Below are 14,221 nucleotides of genomic sequence, written 5' to 3' on the forward strand. Positions count from 1 at the left end.
TTCACCTTATCAGATGCTCATATTGTTGAACTCCACACTGAAGAGTGAAGAGTCCTCAAAAATTGAAACTAGGCACACCAACATTCACTCATATATTAGGAATTGCCACAATTTCTATGATACCATAAATGGAAATTGTGGCAAAGGCAATGAGGTGATCAGCATTTCCAGCAAGAGGCAGTCACAATAGGCTTTGATTTCACTTTGGCCAGCCACTTCTTTGCTTGTGACACCATCTTAATTGGCGCTGCCTGAAAACCTGCTCGACTCATCCTCCTACGCCATTGGTCCACCCTCTCCTGCCTTTCCACTCGTGCTTGTCCCTCGCAACTCACAATATTCTTAATCTCCTCTGCAAAGTAAAATTGCTCTATCTTCGCGCGCCTAGTGTCATACTTTGGCAGCATGACATCAAGGGAGTCGAAAATAGCAGAATAATAATGCAATGCTTCCACAAATCTCCCAAGAAAAAAAGGGTCCATTATGGTTCCAGTCTTGCTCCACAAAGACCAGAATCGCCAAGACCTGGTGTTCTCCTTAGCCTTTTAAAATCCCCACTTTCATTGGACAAACTGGAAATCATGCTAGCAACATTGCTCTTAAAAATGGCTATGTAAGTATTAGGGGGGCAAACGGGCGGGTCTGGTCGGTATGAGCGGGTCGAAAACGGGTAATTTAAAAAAATTGATATATTATCCGACCCGACCCATATTTAATACGGATAAAAACGGGTTATCCGGTGGATAATATGGATATCCATGGCTTCTTAAATATGACCACTTTTGGGAAACTTCCTAGTCGTCCAAACTTGAGGAACCCCAATTTGAGTCTTTACAAATGTAAAAGTTAACACATTAGTTATCCATTGGTTATTCATCTGGTTATCCATTTTTTAATCGGATAATATAGTTCTTATCTATATTCGACCCGTTATTAAAAAGTTTATTATCCAACCCCTTTTTAATGGATAATATGGGTGGATAACTATTTTCTTTTAACCATCTTGCCACCTCTAATAAGTATTAAGAGAATAGGCCAATTCTTTGTGACTAAGGTAAATGCCATTTTCCAAAGGGTCATAACCAATTTGATCAACATTGAAAGGCTAAGGGATAGGAAGCTAGTGAGTAGTGACCATATCATAAATTATTTTTTCTTCTCTTAATTACAATAATATATACCCTCCGTTTCAATTTAGATGATATATTTTGTTTATCGAGGAGTATAACCTGCCCTTAGGGGCGGGTACCAGTTATGGATTCATCATAACATTATAACTCAGGTTCATATCCTTTAATCAAATAAGTATATCAGTGGTGACTTTCGAACTCGTGATATGCGTCTAATTCACAGAACGGCCGCTAAAAGTGTGGAGCCACATGCAATGAATTTTTTCAGAAAGTTATATTGAGTAATTATGGTAAAAACGCAAATATTTATATACTTATATAAAATATTGAATCCACTTAAGGTGAAGAGAAATATAGGTTCGAACCCTTGTGACATTTTTAGATTTTTTAATTCCCGTGTCAAAATTCCTGACTTTGCGCCCCTTGGTGCTACGAACTTATTACTTTAACTATTGTCATTATTACTAAGTTGTTAATCATATAGCTAATGTCAGATGTTAATCATATTTCATTTCAGTATCCATAACTAACATAAATAGTGAATCCCAAGGTTGGTGGAATATTCAAAATTACCGTTGACAGTTAATTAGGAATTAACTTTTATTAGAGGGTAACATCAGCCGACTAAGGGGGGAAAATATTTTATTTTTTTGTGAAAACACATAAAAAAAATAATGAGACAGCGACACGCAGAGTTGAAGTTTATAATATTCCTAATTACTATTAGGCGTACTAATTTGCTTTATTTACAAATTCTTTAATTTCTTTGAGATAGCATAAATAAAAAAGAATTAATTAGATCCTAGATGGAAAAGGAAAGGATAAAAACAAAAGCCTAGCTGGTAATTAATTGTACATAACTAAGTCCTCAAAGGAAAAGGATTTGCCAAATACATCTATTTAAAGTGTGTCTCTGTCTTTGTTGTTAACTGTCTAGCAATGGAGATTGCCCAAAGAAGAAAATGTTCAATACCCGACGAGATTATTTTTGAGATATTCTCTTGGCTTCCTGTTAAATTTTTAATGCGTTTTAAGTGTGTTTCCAAATTTTGCAACTCTCTCATCTCGAATCCATATTTTAGAGAAATACATCAAAGCCACTCTGTATATCGTCGTCATGATAAAATTACCAAATTCCTTGTATTCTCAGAGGGGGATCAAGAAAATTTGTACACCAAAGAGCTAGGACAAACAACCAAAGCCTCCCGTTTTCGTGTTGAGAAATTGGATAGTGCTAGTTCTACTAAATCAACATACGCTAAAGGTTTATTATGTTTATGGGATCCAGAAAATTTAATTCAGCAGGCTATTATTTTAAATCCTAGTACAAGAGAAACAAGATTTCTTCCTTACCTAAGTAGTGTTGTTGATCAAGAGAATTTTGTAAACCGTGATTATCGTTGCTATTGTTCATTGGGTTTCGACTCGTATAAAAGAAGGCATAAAATCTTGATGACACTAGTTTATGATGATGGTCAAAATAAGTCGACAAGAAACTGGATTTTTACTCTAGGTGATGAATCGTGGAGAGAGATCAAAAGCAATATACCTTATATTATGCCGGTATTTCTAGGAGGAGGAGTTCACATTGATGGAATTATCTATTTCTTTAGTCGTTACCACAACAGTACCTTTTGCATTGTGGCGTTTAATGTTAGGACTGAAATATTCAGAATTATCTCATCGTTGTGGTATGATCATCCTTGTGGTATTCATGTACATTGGGCATATTGCTATATGCACTATCACCTGGTAAAATATGAAGGAAAAATAGCAGCCGTTGATTCTAAATCAGCTCATGTTTGGATTTTACAAAGTCGTCCTGATAAAACGGAAGAATATTGGGTACATAAAAAATTAGTATTAGAAAATGAGAAATTTCGTATTAATGGGGAGAATATCGTATTATTTGACATGTTCAAGCCGAGTTTGATTTTGTTATGTGATTTGAAGAAAAAGTGGTGGAGAACAATTGATAGAGAGAAGGATAAGATCATTGGTGTCTATAGTTGTGATGAGGATAGCCTTTACTCCTTATAATTAAGGACAAATTTAATTTTAAGTTAATTTGAAGGCATTTAGGATTTTGATTCTTTCGATTTTTTTGTTACATTCATCGGTTTTGCATCTTTTATGAATATACTACTGCTTTATTTTCATCTTTTTCTCGTGTCGTGGATCTACTGGAATAGCCTTTCTACACTCGTTGTAGTGGTAAGGCACAGGTGGATCCAAGATTTGAGGTTTATGAATTCTTATCGTAATTTTAAATTAATATGCAATAATAACTGGGTTCACAGTTAAATATTTATAAATACAGGGTCTACGCAAGAGTTACTGAGTTTCCGAGAATCCATATTCAATGCTCTAGGTTCACCCCTGGGATAAGGTACGTGTACTCACTACCCTTCCCAAACCCCACTTGTGAGATTATACATAACATAGACGGAGCCAGAATTTGATATAATTTAAATACGTTAATAATAATAAAAAGATTAAATGCGTGCATTAAATAATAAAATTATTTAACAGAATCATAATTTTTCTAGCATAATATAAAGAAAAATTTTAAATTAAAAAAAAAAACTTGTATATTTGCAAACCATGACGAATCGCTTATAATAATAATAACGTATAATGAGGTTAGTTCATAAATAGAGAATCAGAAGATCCGAAATGTTCGTTTAATAAAAACAGAAACAAAAAATATTTTGAGCTTGTAAGTTTTTTTTATATGTTCTTAAGGAATTTAATTTCCTTACTGTTGCCAATTTGTTTGGGTTAATTCATTCTAGGATAGAATGGAAAACTATTCTATAATAGCGGCACAATGAATCACATAACTTTGGCAAATTCAAACGGCAGAGCAAATCATATTTGATACATAATTTTATTTTTGAACATAATACAGAAGAAGGGAGAAAATTTTCAGAATTTTAAGCTAGCGTTTGACCATAAATTTCCAAATTTGTTTTGAAAAATCTGATTTATGTGAAGTTTGGTTTGAATATGAAAATGTGTTTGGACATCAGTTTTCAAAACGTATTTCTCAAATTTATTTTGGAAAAATATAAAATATGACTTATACCCACAAGTTCTAAAAACTATCACAAATACCCAACAATATCATTATCAATAACATTGATTATATTATCGCAAACCATAGTCTTGAACATAAATAAATTTGGTACAAAATTATCATTTTTATAATGAATTACATGATACACTATCAGATGACCGAGAAAACGAAGCAACATTGTTACAAAATAATAAATTGTAGACTCTTTTATAAATACAAAAGTTTGGAGCAATTTAAAAAAAATCTAATAGTGATATTTTGGCCCAAAAGCTGGTTTTGGAATTTGAGATTTGGAATTTGGGATTTTGCCAAAATATAAGCAAAATTTATGGTCAAACATATGTTTGCCAAATAAAACTCAAATTTATTTTGACAAAATGTATGGTCAAACCGATCGTAAGTGTGTTGAGTGTATTAAAAGAATGAGGCATGCCTCTCTATTTATAGCCAACGAATGAGTGAAAAAAGGATACTTTTTGGTGCCTTTTCGTGAAACAGCTCTTCATTTTCCATTCGCAACTTACAAAACTCAACAAGTTTATACATAATTATCTTTGTCACCCTTAAACGGCTTTCTTGCAGTACGAATATAGATTAATTCAAGGGATGGCAATGGGGCGCGGGGCGGGTTTTGTTTGATGTGGGGCGGGGCGGATTAAAACAATTTTTAAAATCTTTAAAGTGGGGCGGGTTACGGGTTCAATCCGTGGCAATTTTGAATTTTATCTTTTTTGAAACAAAGCAATCATTTCAACTACAATTTCACATTCTTCTTCACTAGCACGAATATAATTTTGATTTATAATTAACCAATTTGCATAAATCTCACCAAAATGATATTACATAAGTCAAGATATTGTATTAGTAATAGGAAATGATAGTAACCCATTTATTTTGGAAGATTAGCGTAATACTCTCTCAGTTTTATGTTTATGTGATTCTATTAAACTCTCCATTTTATAAAATAATAAAATGTCAAACTAGTTTGTTTTAGAAAAAAAATTAGAGAAAAAAGAAAAAAAAATATTAAGCGGGGCGGGACTAGGCGGGGCGGGTTGAAAACTGAAAAAATAACTATGCAGGGCGGGGTGGGGCGGGTTGAATTTTTTGTGGGTTTTGCCGCATCCTCCCCGTTCCATTGCCATCCCTATTAATTGGAACCAAATATATCATATGGTTACTTTTTCTTTTCTACTACAAAAGGGAAGGAAATAGAACACTATTGATTGAGTCGATCCCAAGACAAAGCAAAGGGAGTTTCGTGAGTTCAGTTTGGTTAGAGGCGGAAAGTCTAGAAGAGGGATTATTCAAAAATCGAAGTCGGTTTGCTTTATAAAAAGAAAATATTAATGAACTTCTATGAAATGGTTTCACGGGATTCAGTCAATTGTCTTGATCTTGGAATATCATTGAGAAATAGAATCCGAATTATCAAAGGATTTCTTGCCAATCGAACCCACACCTAATATGGATGACTACATAACTAGACTTGATTTCTTATAAATGACAGCTCGATGCACTAAACTTCCGCTATGTGCGGGGTACGAGGAAGAGTCGCACCACAAGGATCTATTGTACACAATCTTACTCTGCATTTCTTTAAGAGGCTATTTCGACGGCATGAACCCATCACCTAGAGATTTCTTATGCTATGTTTAATTTATTTAATTCTTTTTATTATATATAACAGAAAGATGACCGGGAAATATTTGAGCTGAAAAAAAGAGAAAGAATTTGAAACATAAAGCAAACAAAGCGTGACACTAGCTTCTATATACTCCACTTAAATTCCCCGCCCCCAAACCTCCCAAACCATAACCGTTTCTTCCATAGCAAGCCTTCTACTTTCCATTGCAGAGAAAAATTTGCAGTTCCATTACATAGAAAGATGAGTTCTAGCGATAAAGAAAACGAAGAAGAAAGCTCAGAGAAGACTGAGGAAGAAGAAAGCTCAGAGAAGACTAAGGAAGAAGAAAGCTCAGAGAGTAAAGAAGAAGAAGAAGAAGAAGATGAAGAAGAAGAGGAGGACTGGGCTACTGCAATGAGGAACGGCGCTGAAACGCTGGAACTGCATTGGAAGGAATTATGTAACCAGAGAGATGTACGACAGCTAGTTGAAGGAATTTACAACATGTATACCATATGCATTGAGTTACTCAAACTTCTACAAACATTTGAACCAGGTTATTAATAATCGTTAAATTCACATTAATTCGATGATCGGAAGCGAAATTCTACAAGGTATTGATGAATTTTACATGAAATTTGCAGAAGCTAGGAAATCGGCACATAATGCTGCAATGTACCACTACTTTGCTGGAAGGATAGTTGATGCACTTCCCTTCTATAACGAGATTGCAGAGACGCAACTGTTGAGAGCCGTGAGTGAAGAACAGAGATAGATTTATATCGTTTTTTTTTTTTGAATTTTTTTTCCTATCTCCAATTTTTGATTTGTTGTATGTTTCAACTGTTTAATTGTTCCTTCAGGTTATCATAAATCCAGAACATTCAGATGCTTGGAGATGTTTGGCCAACTCGTATGCGAAGAAACCATATCGAATTCCCGCCAAAATCTGCATTGATGCTGCTCTTAAGAAGCTGGTAACTATTCTGTTTTAGAAGTTTTAGTTAAGTAATCCATTAGTATATATTTAAGCTAATCAAAAAAAAAGCGATCAGTTTCTTTTTAGGTATTATTTTATTCATTTGAATTGAATGGTGCTTCATTTTAATTGAATGAATACTTCCTGAAAAAAAAATTAAAAATAGTGAAATTGAAAAAAAAACAAAAAAAAAGAAAAAAGAAAAAAAGGTGTTTATACATTGAAAATATAGTGATTACTACAGTAAAATATAAATCTATTTTTTGTTGGCTGAATAGTAAATGTCTAATAGGGGGTGAATAACAAAATAATACAGGCTTTTCGTCTCAATCTATAATATACTATATTATAAATATTTAGGCATTCAAAAATGCTTGGCAATTGAAGGATTTAAATTCGTTTGACCTACCAGATTTATTTAATATTATAAGTTCTATTTATTAAACTAAATGTCATGTTATTATTATTATTATTATTATTATTATTATTATTTATTTTCAACTTATTACTTTCATGCAATAAACTTAAAGATAACAGTTAAATAACATCTTAAACTTTGAGTTTATTATTTAACATAAATTGTAATATAGGGGATATATCGAGTAATTCCGTTTTTGGCACAATGCATTTAAAGGAAGAAAAGGAGGAAAATCATAATATAAAAACAAAAAAATAATGCTGTGTCTGGGAATCGTTTTGGGAAGCTTAGTGTTTTGGATGAGGAATTCGTAGGAGATTCAGTGCCGTATATAGCCTTGTTGCGATTTAGGTTTCTTGTTCTTTTCTTTTTTTAAATCAAAATCATTTCTTTTTTTTGTGTATCATTCATATATGTACACATACTAGTTAGTGCTTTTGGTTGATTGTTTTTCATATTCTGTGGGTTTATGAAAAAGCTGCTGCGGTTGCTGCAATTTTTTTCCTTCTGAAATGCCGATTATTGACTGAAAGATTATGCTTTTTTCTATCTTTTATTGGAATTTTAATCTTTTAATGTTGCAAAGTTCTGAAGCTCGATTTGCACTCCTTTGGCCATTTGTCTTTGAATTGCTTTTTGATGTAAAAAACAGAGCTCTGCTGTGTTAAGAAGTCAGTTGTTGACTGTTGTTAAGACAGAGATTAGTATTAACCAAATAGGCCACCTCAGGAAAATTGAAGATATTGGAACAAATAGCATTAAGGGAGTAAGGCATGCACTTCTCTTTACCCTCTAAATTTATTATTTCAATAGGAATGCATGCGTTGTATTAAGAAGAACAGTGTTTATTGAGTTTGAAATGTGCCTAGAGGTCTATGTGTAATATGTTATTATTTTTCTCAGTATATGAGCTATGTATCTTGATGGTGTCTGATAAATCTACAGTATAATTACAAAATTATGTTGAAAAGCTGCCAATTGAAGCATGAAACTAACATCATATGGAAAAGGTTCATAAAAACACGTTTCACTAAGCTTGCACAATCCTAGATAAACCAGAAGCACGTTCCTGAGTTTATGTATATTCATGAAGAAAATAAACCACTTATTGAATTATAAAAGAATTATGCTCATACACAAGGTATATATAAGATGGAAAACTTGAATAGCTTAAGAACAACCATAAGGGATCTAAGAATTATGTGGTATGTTCCATTTGAGGTACATGTATTATTAGGATTTTCAATTGACAAAAATGGTGTCACTTTTCATCTTTTATTTGTTCAGCGGCGTCCAGAGAAGGAAGCCCTTTGCAAGATGTCATTGCTTGCAGCTTGGCTTGCTCAAGGTGAAGTATTTCTGTAAGTCTACACTACTTAGCCATTAAAAAAGTTTTAACGATATCCCCTGATTTTCTATCAGATGATGTAAATGGAAGAGAACTCATTGAGGAAAGCATAAGAAAGGCTCATCAAGCAAATGAACTTGACAAAAAGGATGGGTACTGTTGGTGTAAGTCTGAGTTGCTACTTGGTTTACCTAGATAAAGAACTAATCCACACTAAATACATGTTTTAAATACATAATGTTTTTTGTAGATGCCCTAGGAAGGGCCTACCAGTGTTACTTTCTTCAATCTGGAGAGTGGGATTTAAATAGCCTTCAATTTGCATCACATGCATATGAGGAAGCGGTTAGTATTTGTCTTGCTAATTACAGCAGCCTGTTAAGCCCCTTTTAACTAATTTTGTGAGTTGTGACCTATTTTTTCAGAACAAGGATGAAGAAAGGAAGATATTTTACACCGACCTGATTTATCAGTGGGCCCTGGTAAGGCCTTTAAGTGCCAACTATAGCCTGCAGCAATGCACTTAAGTCTATTACTATATCTTTCTGATATTATCTGACTGGGTATATTTCTGATGATATTTCTATTCAGGTGGATACAGCCTTGGAGAATTACGAAAGGGCGCTTATTGGCTTCACACTTTCTGTGCAGTCAAATCCTGCACTTGATGGTACAAAAGATATGAACATGATGATTAGACTTCTGGACAAATTAGACATGATGCTTAAGGTGAGGTTAATTTTTTTTGGTTAGTTAACTTAAAGAATCGTCAAGTTATCTTCTTATTATTAATTCTAATGACACCATCAGAATCATTAGAGAATTCTATATTAGTTTCTTCAGGTATATGGTTAACAGCATATATGTGAAGTATCGGGCAGTAATATCTAGTTATAGGAGTTTTCTGAGTAGTTGCGCATCTGATATGTCCCTGACTTACAAAGCGTGAAGCAGTAGAGCACTATAATCAGTTCATACGTATTGCCTGTCACTAATATGGACTTCAAACCTGTTCAAACACTGATTCCATCATCAGAGTTGCATAATGGGGACAGCATTCTGTTCCCAGATATGCATAATGTATTAATATGGTTGTCTTTTGAGATACTCGATATCTTCAAATTTTGATGTGACAACCCCTATGTACTAATAATTGCTAGTGGGACCAGATGTAACATGAAGTTAGGATAAATGGTACGGTAGGAAAAGCACCCAAAAGAGGAGAAAACTGTAATGCTTTTCAATCATTTTCTAAAATTGATTAAATATTAAGGATTGAGGTGTAGTTGCTTGATGAATAGATTGATTTGCCAAATACTGCAAAACTAGATAAAGCTGAATCGCAGTAGGCAGTTAAGGTTTTGTATAGAGTTGTTTGGAGAGGAGGGTTCAGGTTGGATGTCTTAAGCTAGATATGGGAATCGTTGTGCTAAACGGATCAACTTGGTAACTTCGTGGATGCACCAAAGTCTTGGAAAAAATGTCTCCTTATTTGTTCTTTTCTGAATCCTTTCAGTTATATGAAAGGATGAAAGCATTTTCACTAAGAGAAAAAGAAAACTTATCGCTGCCTAGGTAGAAAATTATACTCAGACATGATGAAAGTATCCCCTCCGAGAAAAGGTTTAAGCTTTCAGCATATGACACGTCTCTAAGACAAATAGATGAAAAAAATATCATTTCTTGCGTCTGCACGTATAGTCCAATACCCATTTAACGAGTTGAGGTCATTGCACTTGCACTATAGCCTTATATTGGCTGTACTTTGTCCTAATGATATTCTTCCTGTTTAAATTTTAGTTGTTTCTTCTTCTTTCATCTCTGCAAAATTTTTAAAGGATATAAAAAAGTTATATGACGATGTCTTTTCAAATACAATGTCTTAGATTCTGTGTTTTTTTGAATGTTTACTACTTTTGAAAGCTGGGAACACTGTCAACTATACATGAGCTTATGAAGGATGCAGCTAAATTCGATGATCCTGCTATCTTTCAAGGTAAGATTAAGGCTAGTTGTTTTCGTTAACCTTTTTAATTGGGCTAACCTTTCCCCTGTAAATAACTCAGATCACTTCCTGGAATTTGTCACTCCTTAGCTTTATAAGTTTTGTGTCTCTTCTGTTCGTAACTTTGCATCCCCTGGATGTCTTAATCCTATTTCACTTCATCAAAAAAGAAAAGAGTAAGGGAAGGAGTGGGGAAACAAAGAGGTTTTAGATTATGCTCTTCATATGTTGAGGTAAAAAGTACTTCCCTGCAGTGAGTCCTTCATACGAAGAAGTGACCATGGATCTCCTATTTGGCGGTCACAATAAAGGGTTTGCAGTTTTAGCAAAGGTTTTGTACCCGGTTAACAATGAGAAAGTATATCCATTGTAAGTTATTTCACCTAAGAAAGATCTCATAACAATTCATCATTTTTTCACTTTTCATTTTTCATTTTCAGCATCCCTTTCACTCTTCTATTACAGATACTATGTGCTATGTGATACCAATCTGGACTGTTTCGTACTTACAGTGCATGGCATACACGCAATGGCAGTAAGTCTACTTCACTGTGCTGTTTTGATGTTTTTTTGGCATATTTGTATTATCATCAGGATCTCAATGGACCCAAAAAAAAGAAGATGGTATTAATACATCATTTTATCAGAAAGGCAGAGGCTAGCTAAGAAACTAATATATTTCAGATATTTACATCTCAGTTTGCTGCTAAACTTCTGCAGTAGAATTATGCCTGAACAATAAGTAAATGATGTTATAATATTAAACTACTGATGATTGACAGATCCAAAGAGGAGATGTAATCATACTGTTGGACCCTTACTACAGCTTGGTTAATTTCGAATGGCAAGGAAAGGTAAACTCCTTCATGTATTTAACTTTCAGAATAATTAGTCAACCAAACTTTTCCCTCTCCTAACTTGTATGTAACTTTTTATCTTTTGCCACAGCTTTACCACTTCAAGTCTGTGCGAGTGAATTTACCGAATCAAGTTCTTGTAAATGGAGAAGCAGTGCCGAATCATTTTGCCATCCGTCAACCACTCGGTAGAAAACCTAAAGCATGGGGACTCTAATCTTCTCCGTAAGTATGTGAAAGATACCAAGATAAATACAGTTGATATGCTCAGTAAAACGAGGTTTCATGTACATATTGGTCAAGCAAGCAAAACTAGGGAAAATAAAAGCTTGTCATACATGCTGTACGTGTGAAAATTGACTCGAAATATGCTGTTTGCTTATTTTATTCCATACATCTCAAATAATTGCTCTAATTTGAAAGTTATAAGCTAACACAACAGTTATTTATTGGTTTATATCTCAACAGAAGAATCTAATCTTCTTCTGTAAGCATGTGACTTCACTGTATTTGTTATCCAAAGTTCTCTTTCCTTGCCATCTATTCACATGTTTTATTTTATTGCAGTACTATCAGTTCAAATCAATGCGAGTCGATTTACTGCAACAAGTGCTAACAACTTCATGTAAACGGAGTAATTGTGTGTGCAATGTACCCCGAACCCAAGGAAGCATAAGAAGTCTGTGTTTTCTCACATCTGTGTGTAGATAACAAAGAATAATACTGGTGATTTGTTCAACTGAGATGGCTTTTCATGTAAATAGTAGTAAAGAAAACAAAACTGATGATCAAATTTCTAGAATGCTCATCAAACCTCCCACCAGTCAAAGCAGTATGCTTTCGACGACTATGGCATCATCTTTTTCATGTGGTCTTGAATACTTGTTTAGTTTCTTTAGCAAAACTGATCTTCTTTCGTTACTAGTTGTTTTATAGTTCTGTGATTACTGCATTTTGATTTGAGATGATATTTTCTGCGTAGATGACGCAAGTGAAGCGAATGCCCTCTATGTTGCTCGGACGATCTTGGAAAATATCGCCAGGTGCGTGTTAGATCCTCCAAAAATAATTCATTTTGGAGGATCCGACATAGGTGTGGTAATATTTTGAAGAGTCCGCGCAACATAGAATGACTTATATATATGTTCTCTTTGTAGTAGTCTAACTATCTACCATTCTGATTACTTGTCTTCTTTCATTCGATACTTCCTCAACGACCTCCACCTCTTTTGTCCAAATCCCACGAAACTAATTGTTCTGTTGGTAATCTCTTTTTTCACAAAAGAAGAAAAATGGGGAGTTTGCTACTAGGTGTACTATTTGGCTTTATTTACAGTACTTTAACTTTCATTGAGATACCATAAGCCGAAAACAACAAAGATCCGAGATGGAAAAGGGAAAGGACAAAAACAAAAGCCTAGCTAGTAATTGACTGTAGATGGGTTGTCAAACACGCGAGTTGGACAGATTTTGGACGTGTCAAAACGGATTGAGTTAATAATTGATTCGCCCAAAAATTACTTGGGCTGAGATGAACTGGATCAAAATGGGCTAAAATTTGAATCATAGGCCAACCCGCCCAATTCTAATCAAGCTTTACTTAAGGGATTTTTTCATTCTTGTACACTGTTTGAAACCTTATTACGAAAAATGTCCAAGTTTTTGTATTTACCCGACCTAAATACGTTTTAGCTACAAAATATATATATTCCACCCTAAAAGTCTCTCAATCCATTATTAGTGCCTTCAACCAAGGGATTTAGTTATACCTTTTTTTTCTTTTTTTCTCTCCTCTTTCTCCTTTTCTCTCCGGATCTTCCACCCTTGCAGCAATTTAAGCCAACTACTGTATGCCTTGATTTTAGTTTTCAATTTTGGTAAAATAAAAATATCCCTCACAAACTTCCAAATTTTTTCTCCATCCAATTCATCTATCTTTGCACGCAAAGCACTCAGTTAACTATCATTAAAAGAAATTTGAAAATTTAAGTGGTTTTATTAGATATTCTCTACTGGCAAGCCAAATTTGAGAAAAAAGATCTGGTTCCACCGTTGTCAAGTTTGAAGCTTCGTGTGATTTCAATTAAACTCAAATGTTTGTGTTGAAAATCAATTAAGTGTTGCTCAAGCTTGTTGGAAATAGCTTGGAGTCGTCGACTTTGACGTAAAAATTCGAAGCCGATCTCTATGTACAAGTAGGGACTTTGGATCATTGGGTGGCGCGTACCAAAATTCTTCTTGAATACGTAAAGAGAAGTGAATGCCTAAATTGTCTAAAGAAGAAGAAATAATTATTAATCTGAAGAGTTAATTCTTTTCCGGCGAAACGCTATTTTTTCGCCATTTAGTTTTGATTTGTGGATTCTCGTTTGTATTATTAATTGTGATTCCACTTAAATCAATATGTCTTTTGTATATTTTGTATCTGATTTATACATAGTAAAAACAAGTTTCATACAACTAATTATATATTATACAACTTATCTACAACTTTCATATATTATTTCTACCCAGTTATATACAACTACAATATCATACCACTTAAATACAATTTATATGAAATGCAGGGGCGGCCCAACATCATCCGAGGCATAAAGCAAAGCCTTAATAAGAGGCCTATATGAAATGCAGGGACGGAGGAAGTATGTTTTCTGGGTTCTCCCATTTCAGTTGTGATGCAATCAACGTTAAATTCATTTAATTTTTTGTACTTTATAAAACTAAATTCTCATTTTTTTTATCCTCACTTGTCTAATTTAACTAAAAATGATATATATA

The 14,221-nt window shown here is 33.9% G+C and overlaps 2 protein-coding genes across 3 annotated transcripts; both read left to right on the forward strand.

Moving 5' to 3' along the window:
- The first annotated feature begins 2,069 nt into the window (after nucleotides 1-2,069).
- Nucleotides 2,070-3,170, forward strand: LOC138900424 (F-box only protein 8-like). The gene has a single exon (XM_070187169.1). It carries the CDS (start codon nucleotides 2,070-2,072, stop codon nucleotides 3,168-3,170), a length of 1,101 nt encoding a protein of 366 aa, XP_070043270.1.
- Nucleotides 3,171-7,419: 4,249 nt separating this feature from the next.
- On the forward strand, nucleotides 7,420-12,364 carry LOC104098633 (uncharacterized). 2 transcript variants are annotated; one of them, XM_033656763.2, is made up of 12 exons: nucleotides 7,420-7,584; nucleotides 8,521-8,581; nucleotides 8,656-8,745; nucleotides 8,832-8,926; nucleotides 9,007-9,063; nucleotides 9,173-9,310; nucleotides 10,505-10,577; nucleotides 10,841-10,955; nucleotides 11,052-11,121; nucleotides 11,369-11,440; nucleotides 11,535-11,672; nucleotides 12,011-12,364. In XM_033656763.2, exons 2-11 carry the CDS (start codon nucleotides 8,551-8,553, stop codon nucleotides 11,658-11,660), a joined length of 867 nt encoding a protein of 288 aa, XP_033512654.1. In that variant the 5' UTR covers nucleotides 7,420-7,584; nucleotides 8,521-8,550; the 3' UTR covers nucleotides 11,661-11,672; nucleotides 12,011-12,364. The 2 variants fall into 2 exon arrangements, with proteins under 2 accessions (XP_033512654.1, XP_009603710.1); XM_009605415.4 differs by having other exon boundaries at nucleotides 11,535-11,668.
- The last annotated feature ends 1,857 nt before the right edge of the window (nucleotides 12,365-14,221 follow it).

The sequence above is a fragment of the Nicotiana tomentosiformis genome, chromosome 10 (genome assembly GCF_000390325.3).
Source record: "Nicotiana tomentosiformis chromosome 10, ASM39032v3, whole genome shotgun sequence".
Classification (NCBI taxonomy): Eukaryota; Viridiplantae; Streptophyta; class Magnoliopsida; order Solanales; family Solanaceae; genus Nicotiana; species Nicotiana tomentosiformis.

Bases quoted from the DNA above. Each gene is read 5' to 3' on its own strand.
- LOC138900424 (XM_070187169.1), top strand. From the start codon at position 2,070: ATGGAGATTGCCCAAAGAAGAAAATGTTCAATACCCGACGAGATTATT.
- LOC104098633 (XM_033656763.2), top strand. From the start codon at position 8,551: ATGTCATTGCTTGCAGCTTGGCTTGCTCAAG. The intron at 8,582-8,655 runs GTGAAGTATTTC...ATTTTCTATCAG, and splicing joins TGCAGCTTGGCTTGCTCAAG to ATGATGTAAATGGAAGAGAA. The intron at 11,122-11,368 runs GTAAGTCTACTT...GATGATTGACAG, and splicing joins ATGGCATACACGCAATGGCA to ATCCAAAGAGGAGATGTAAT.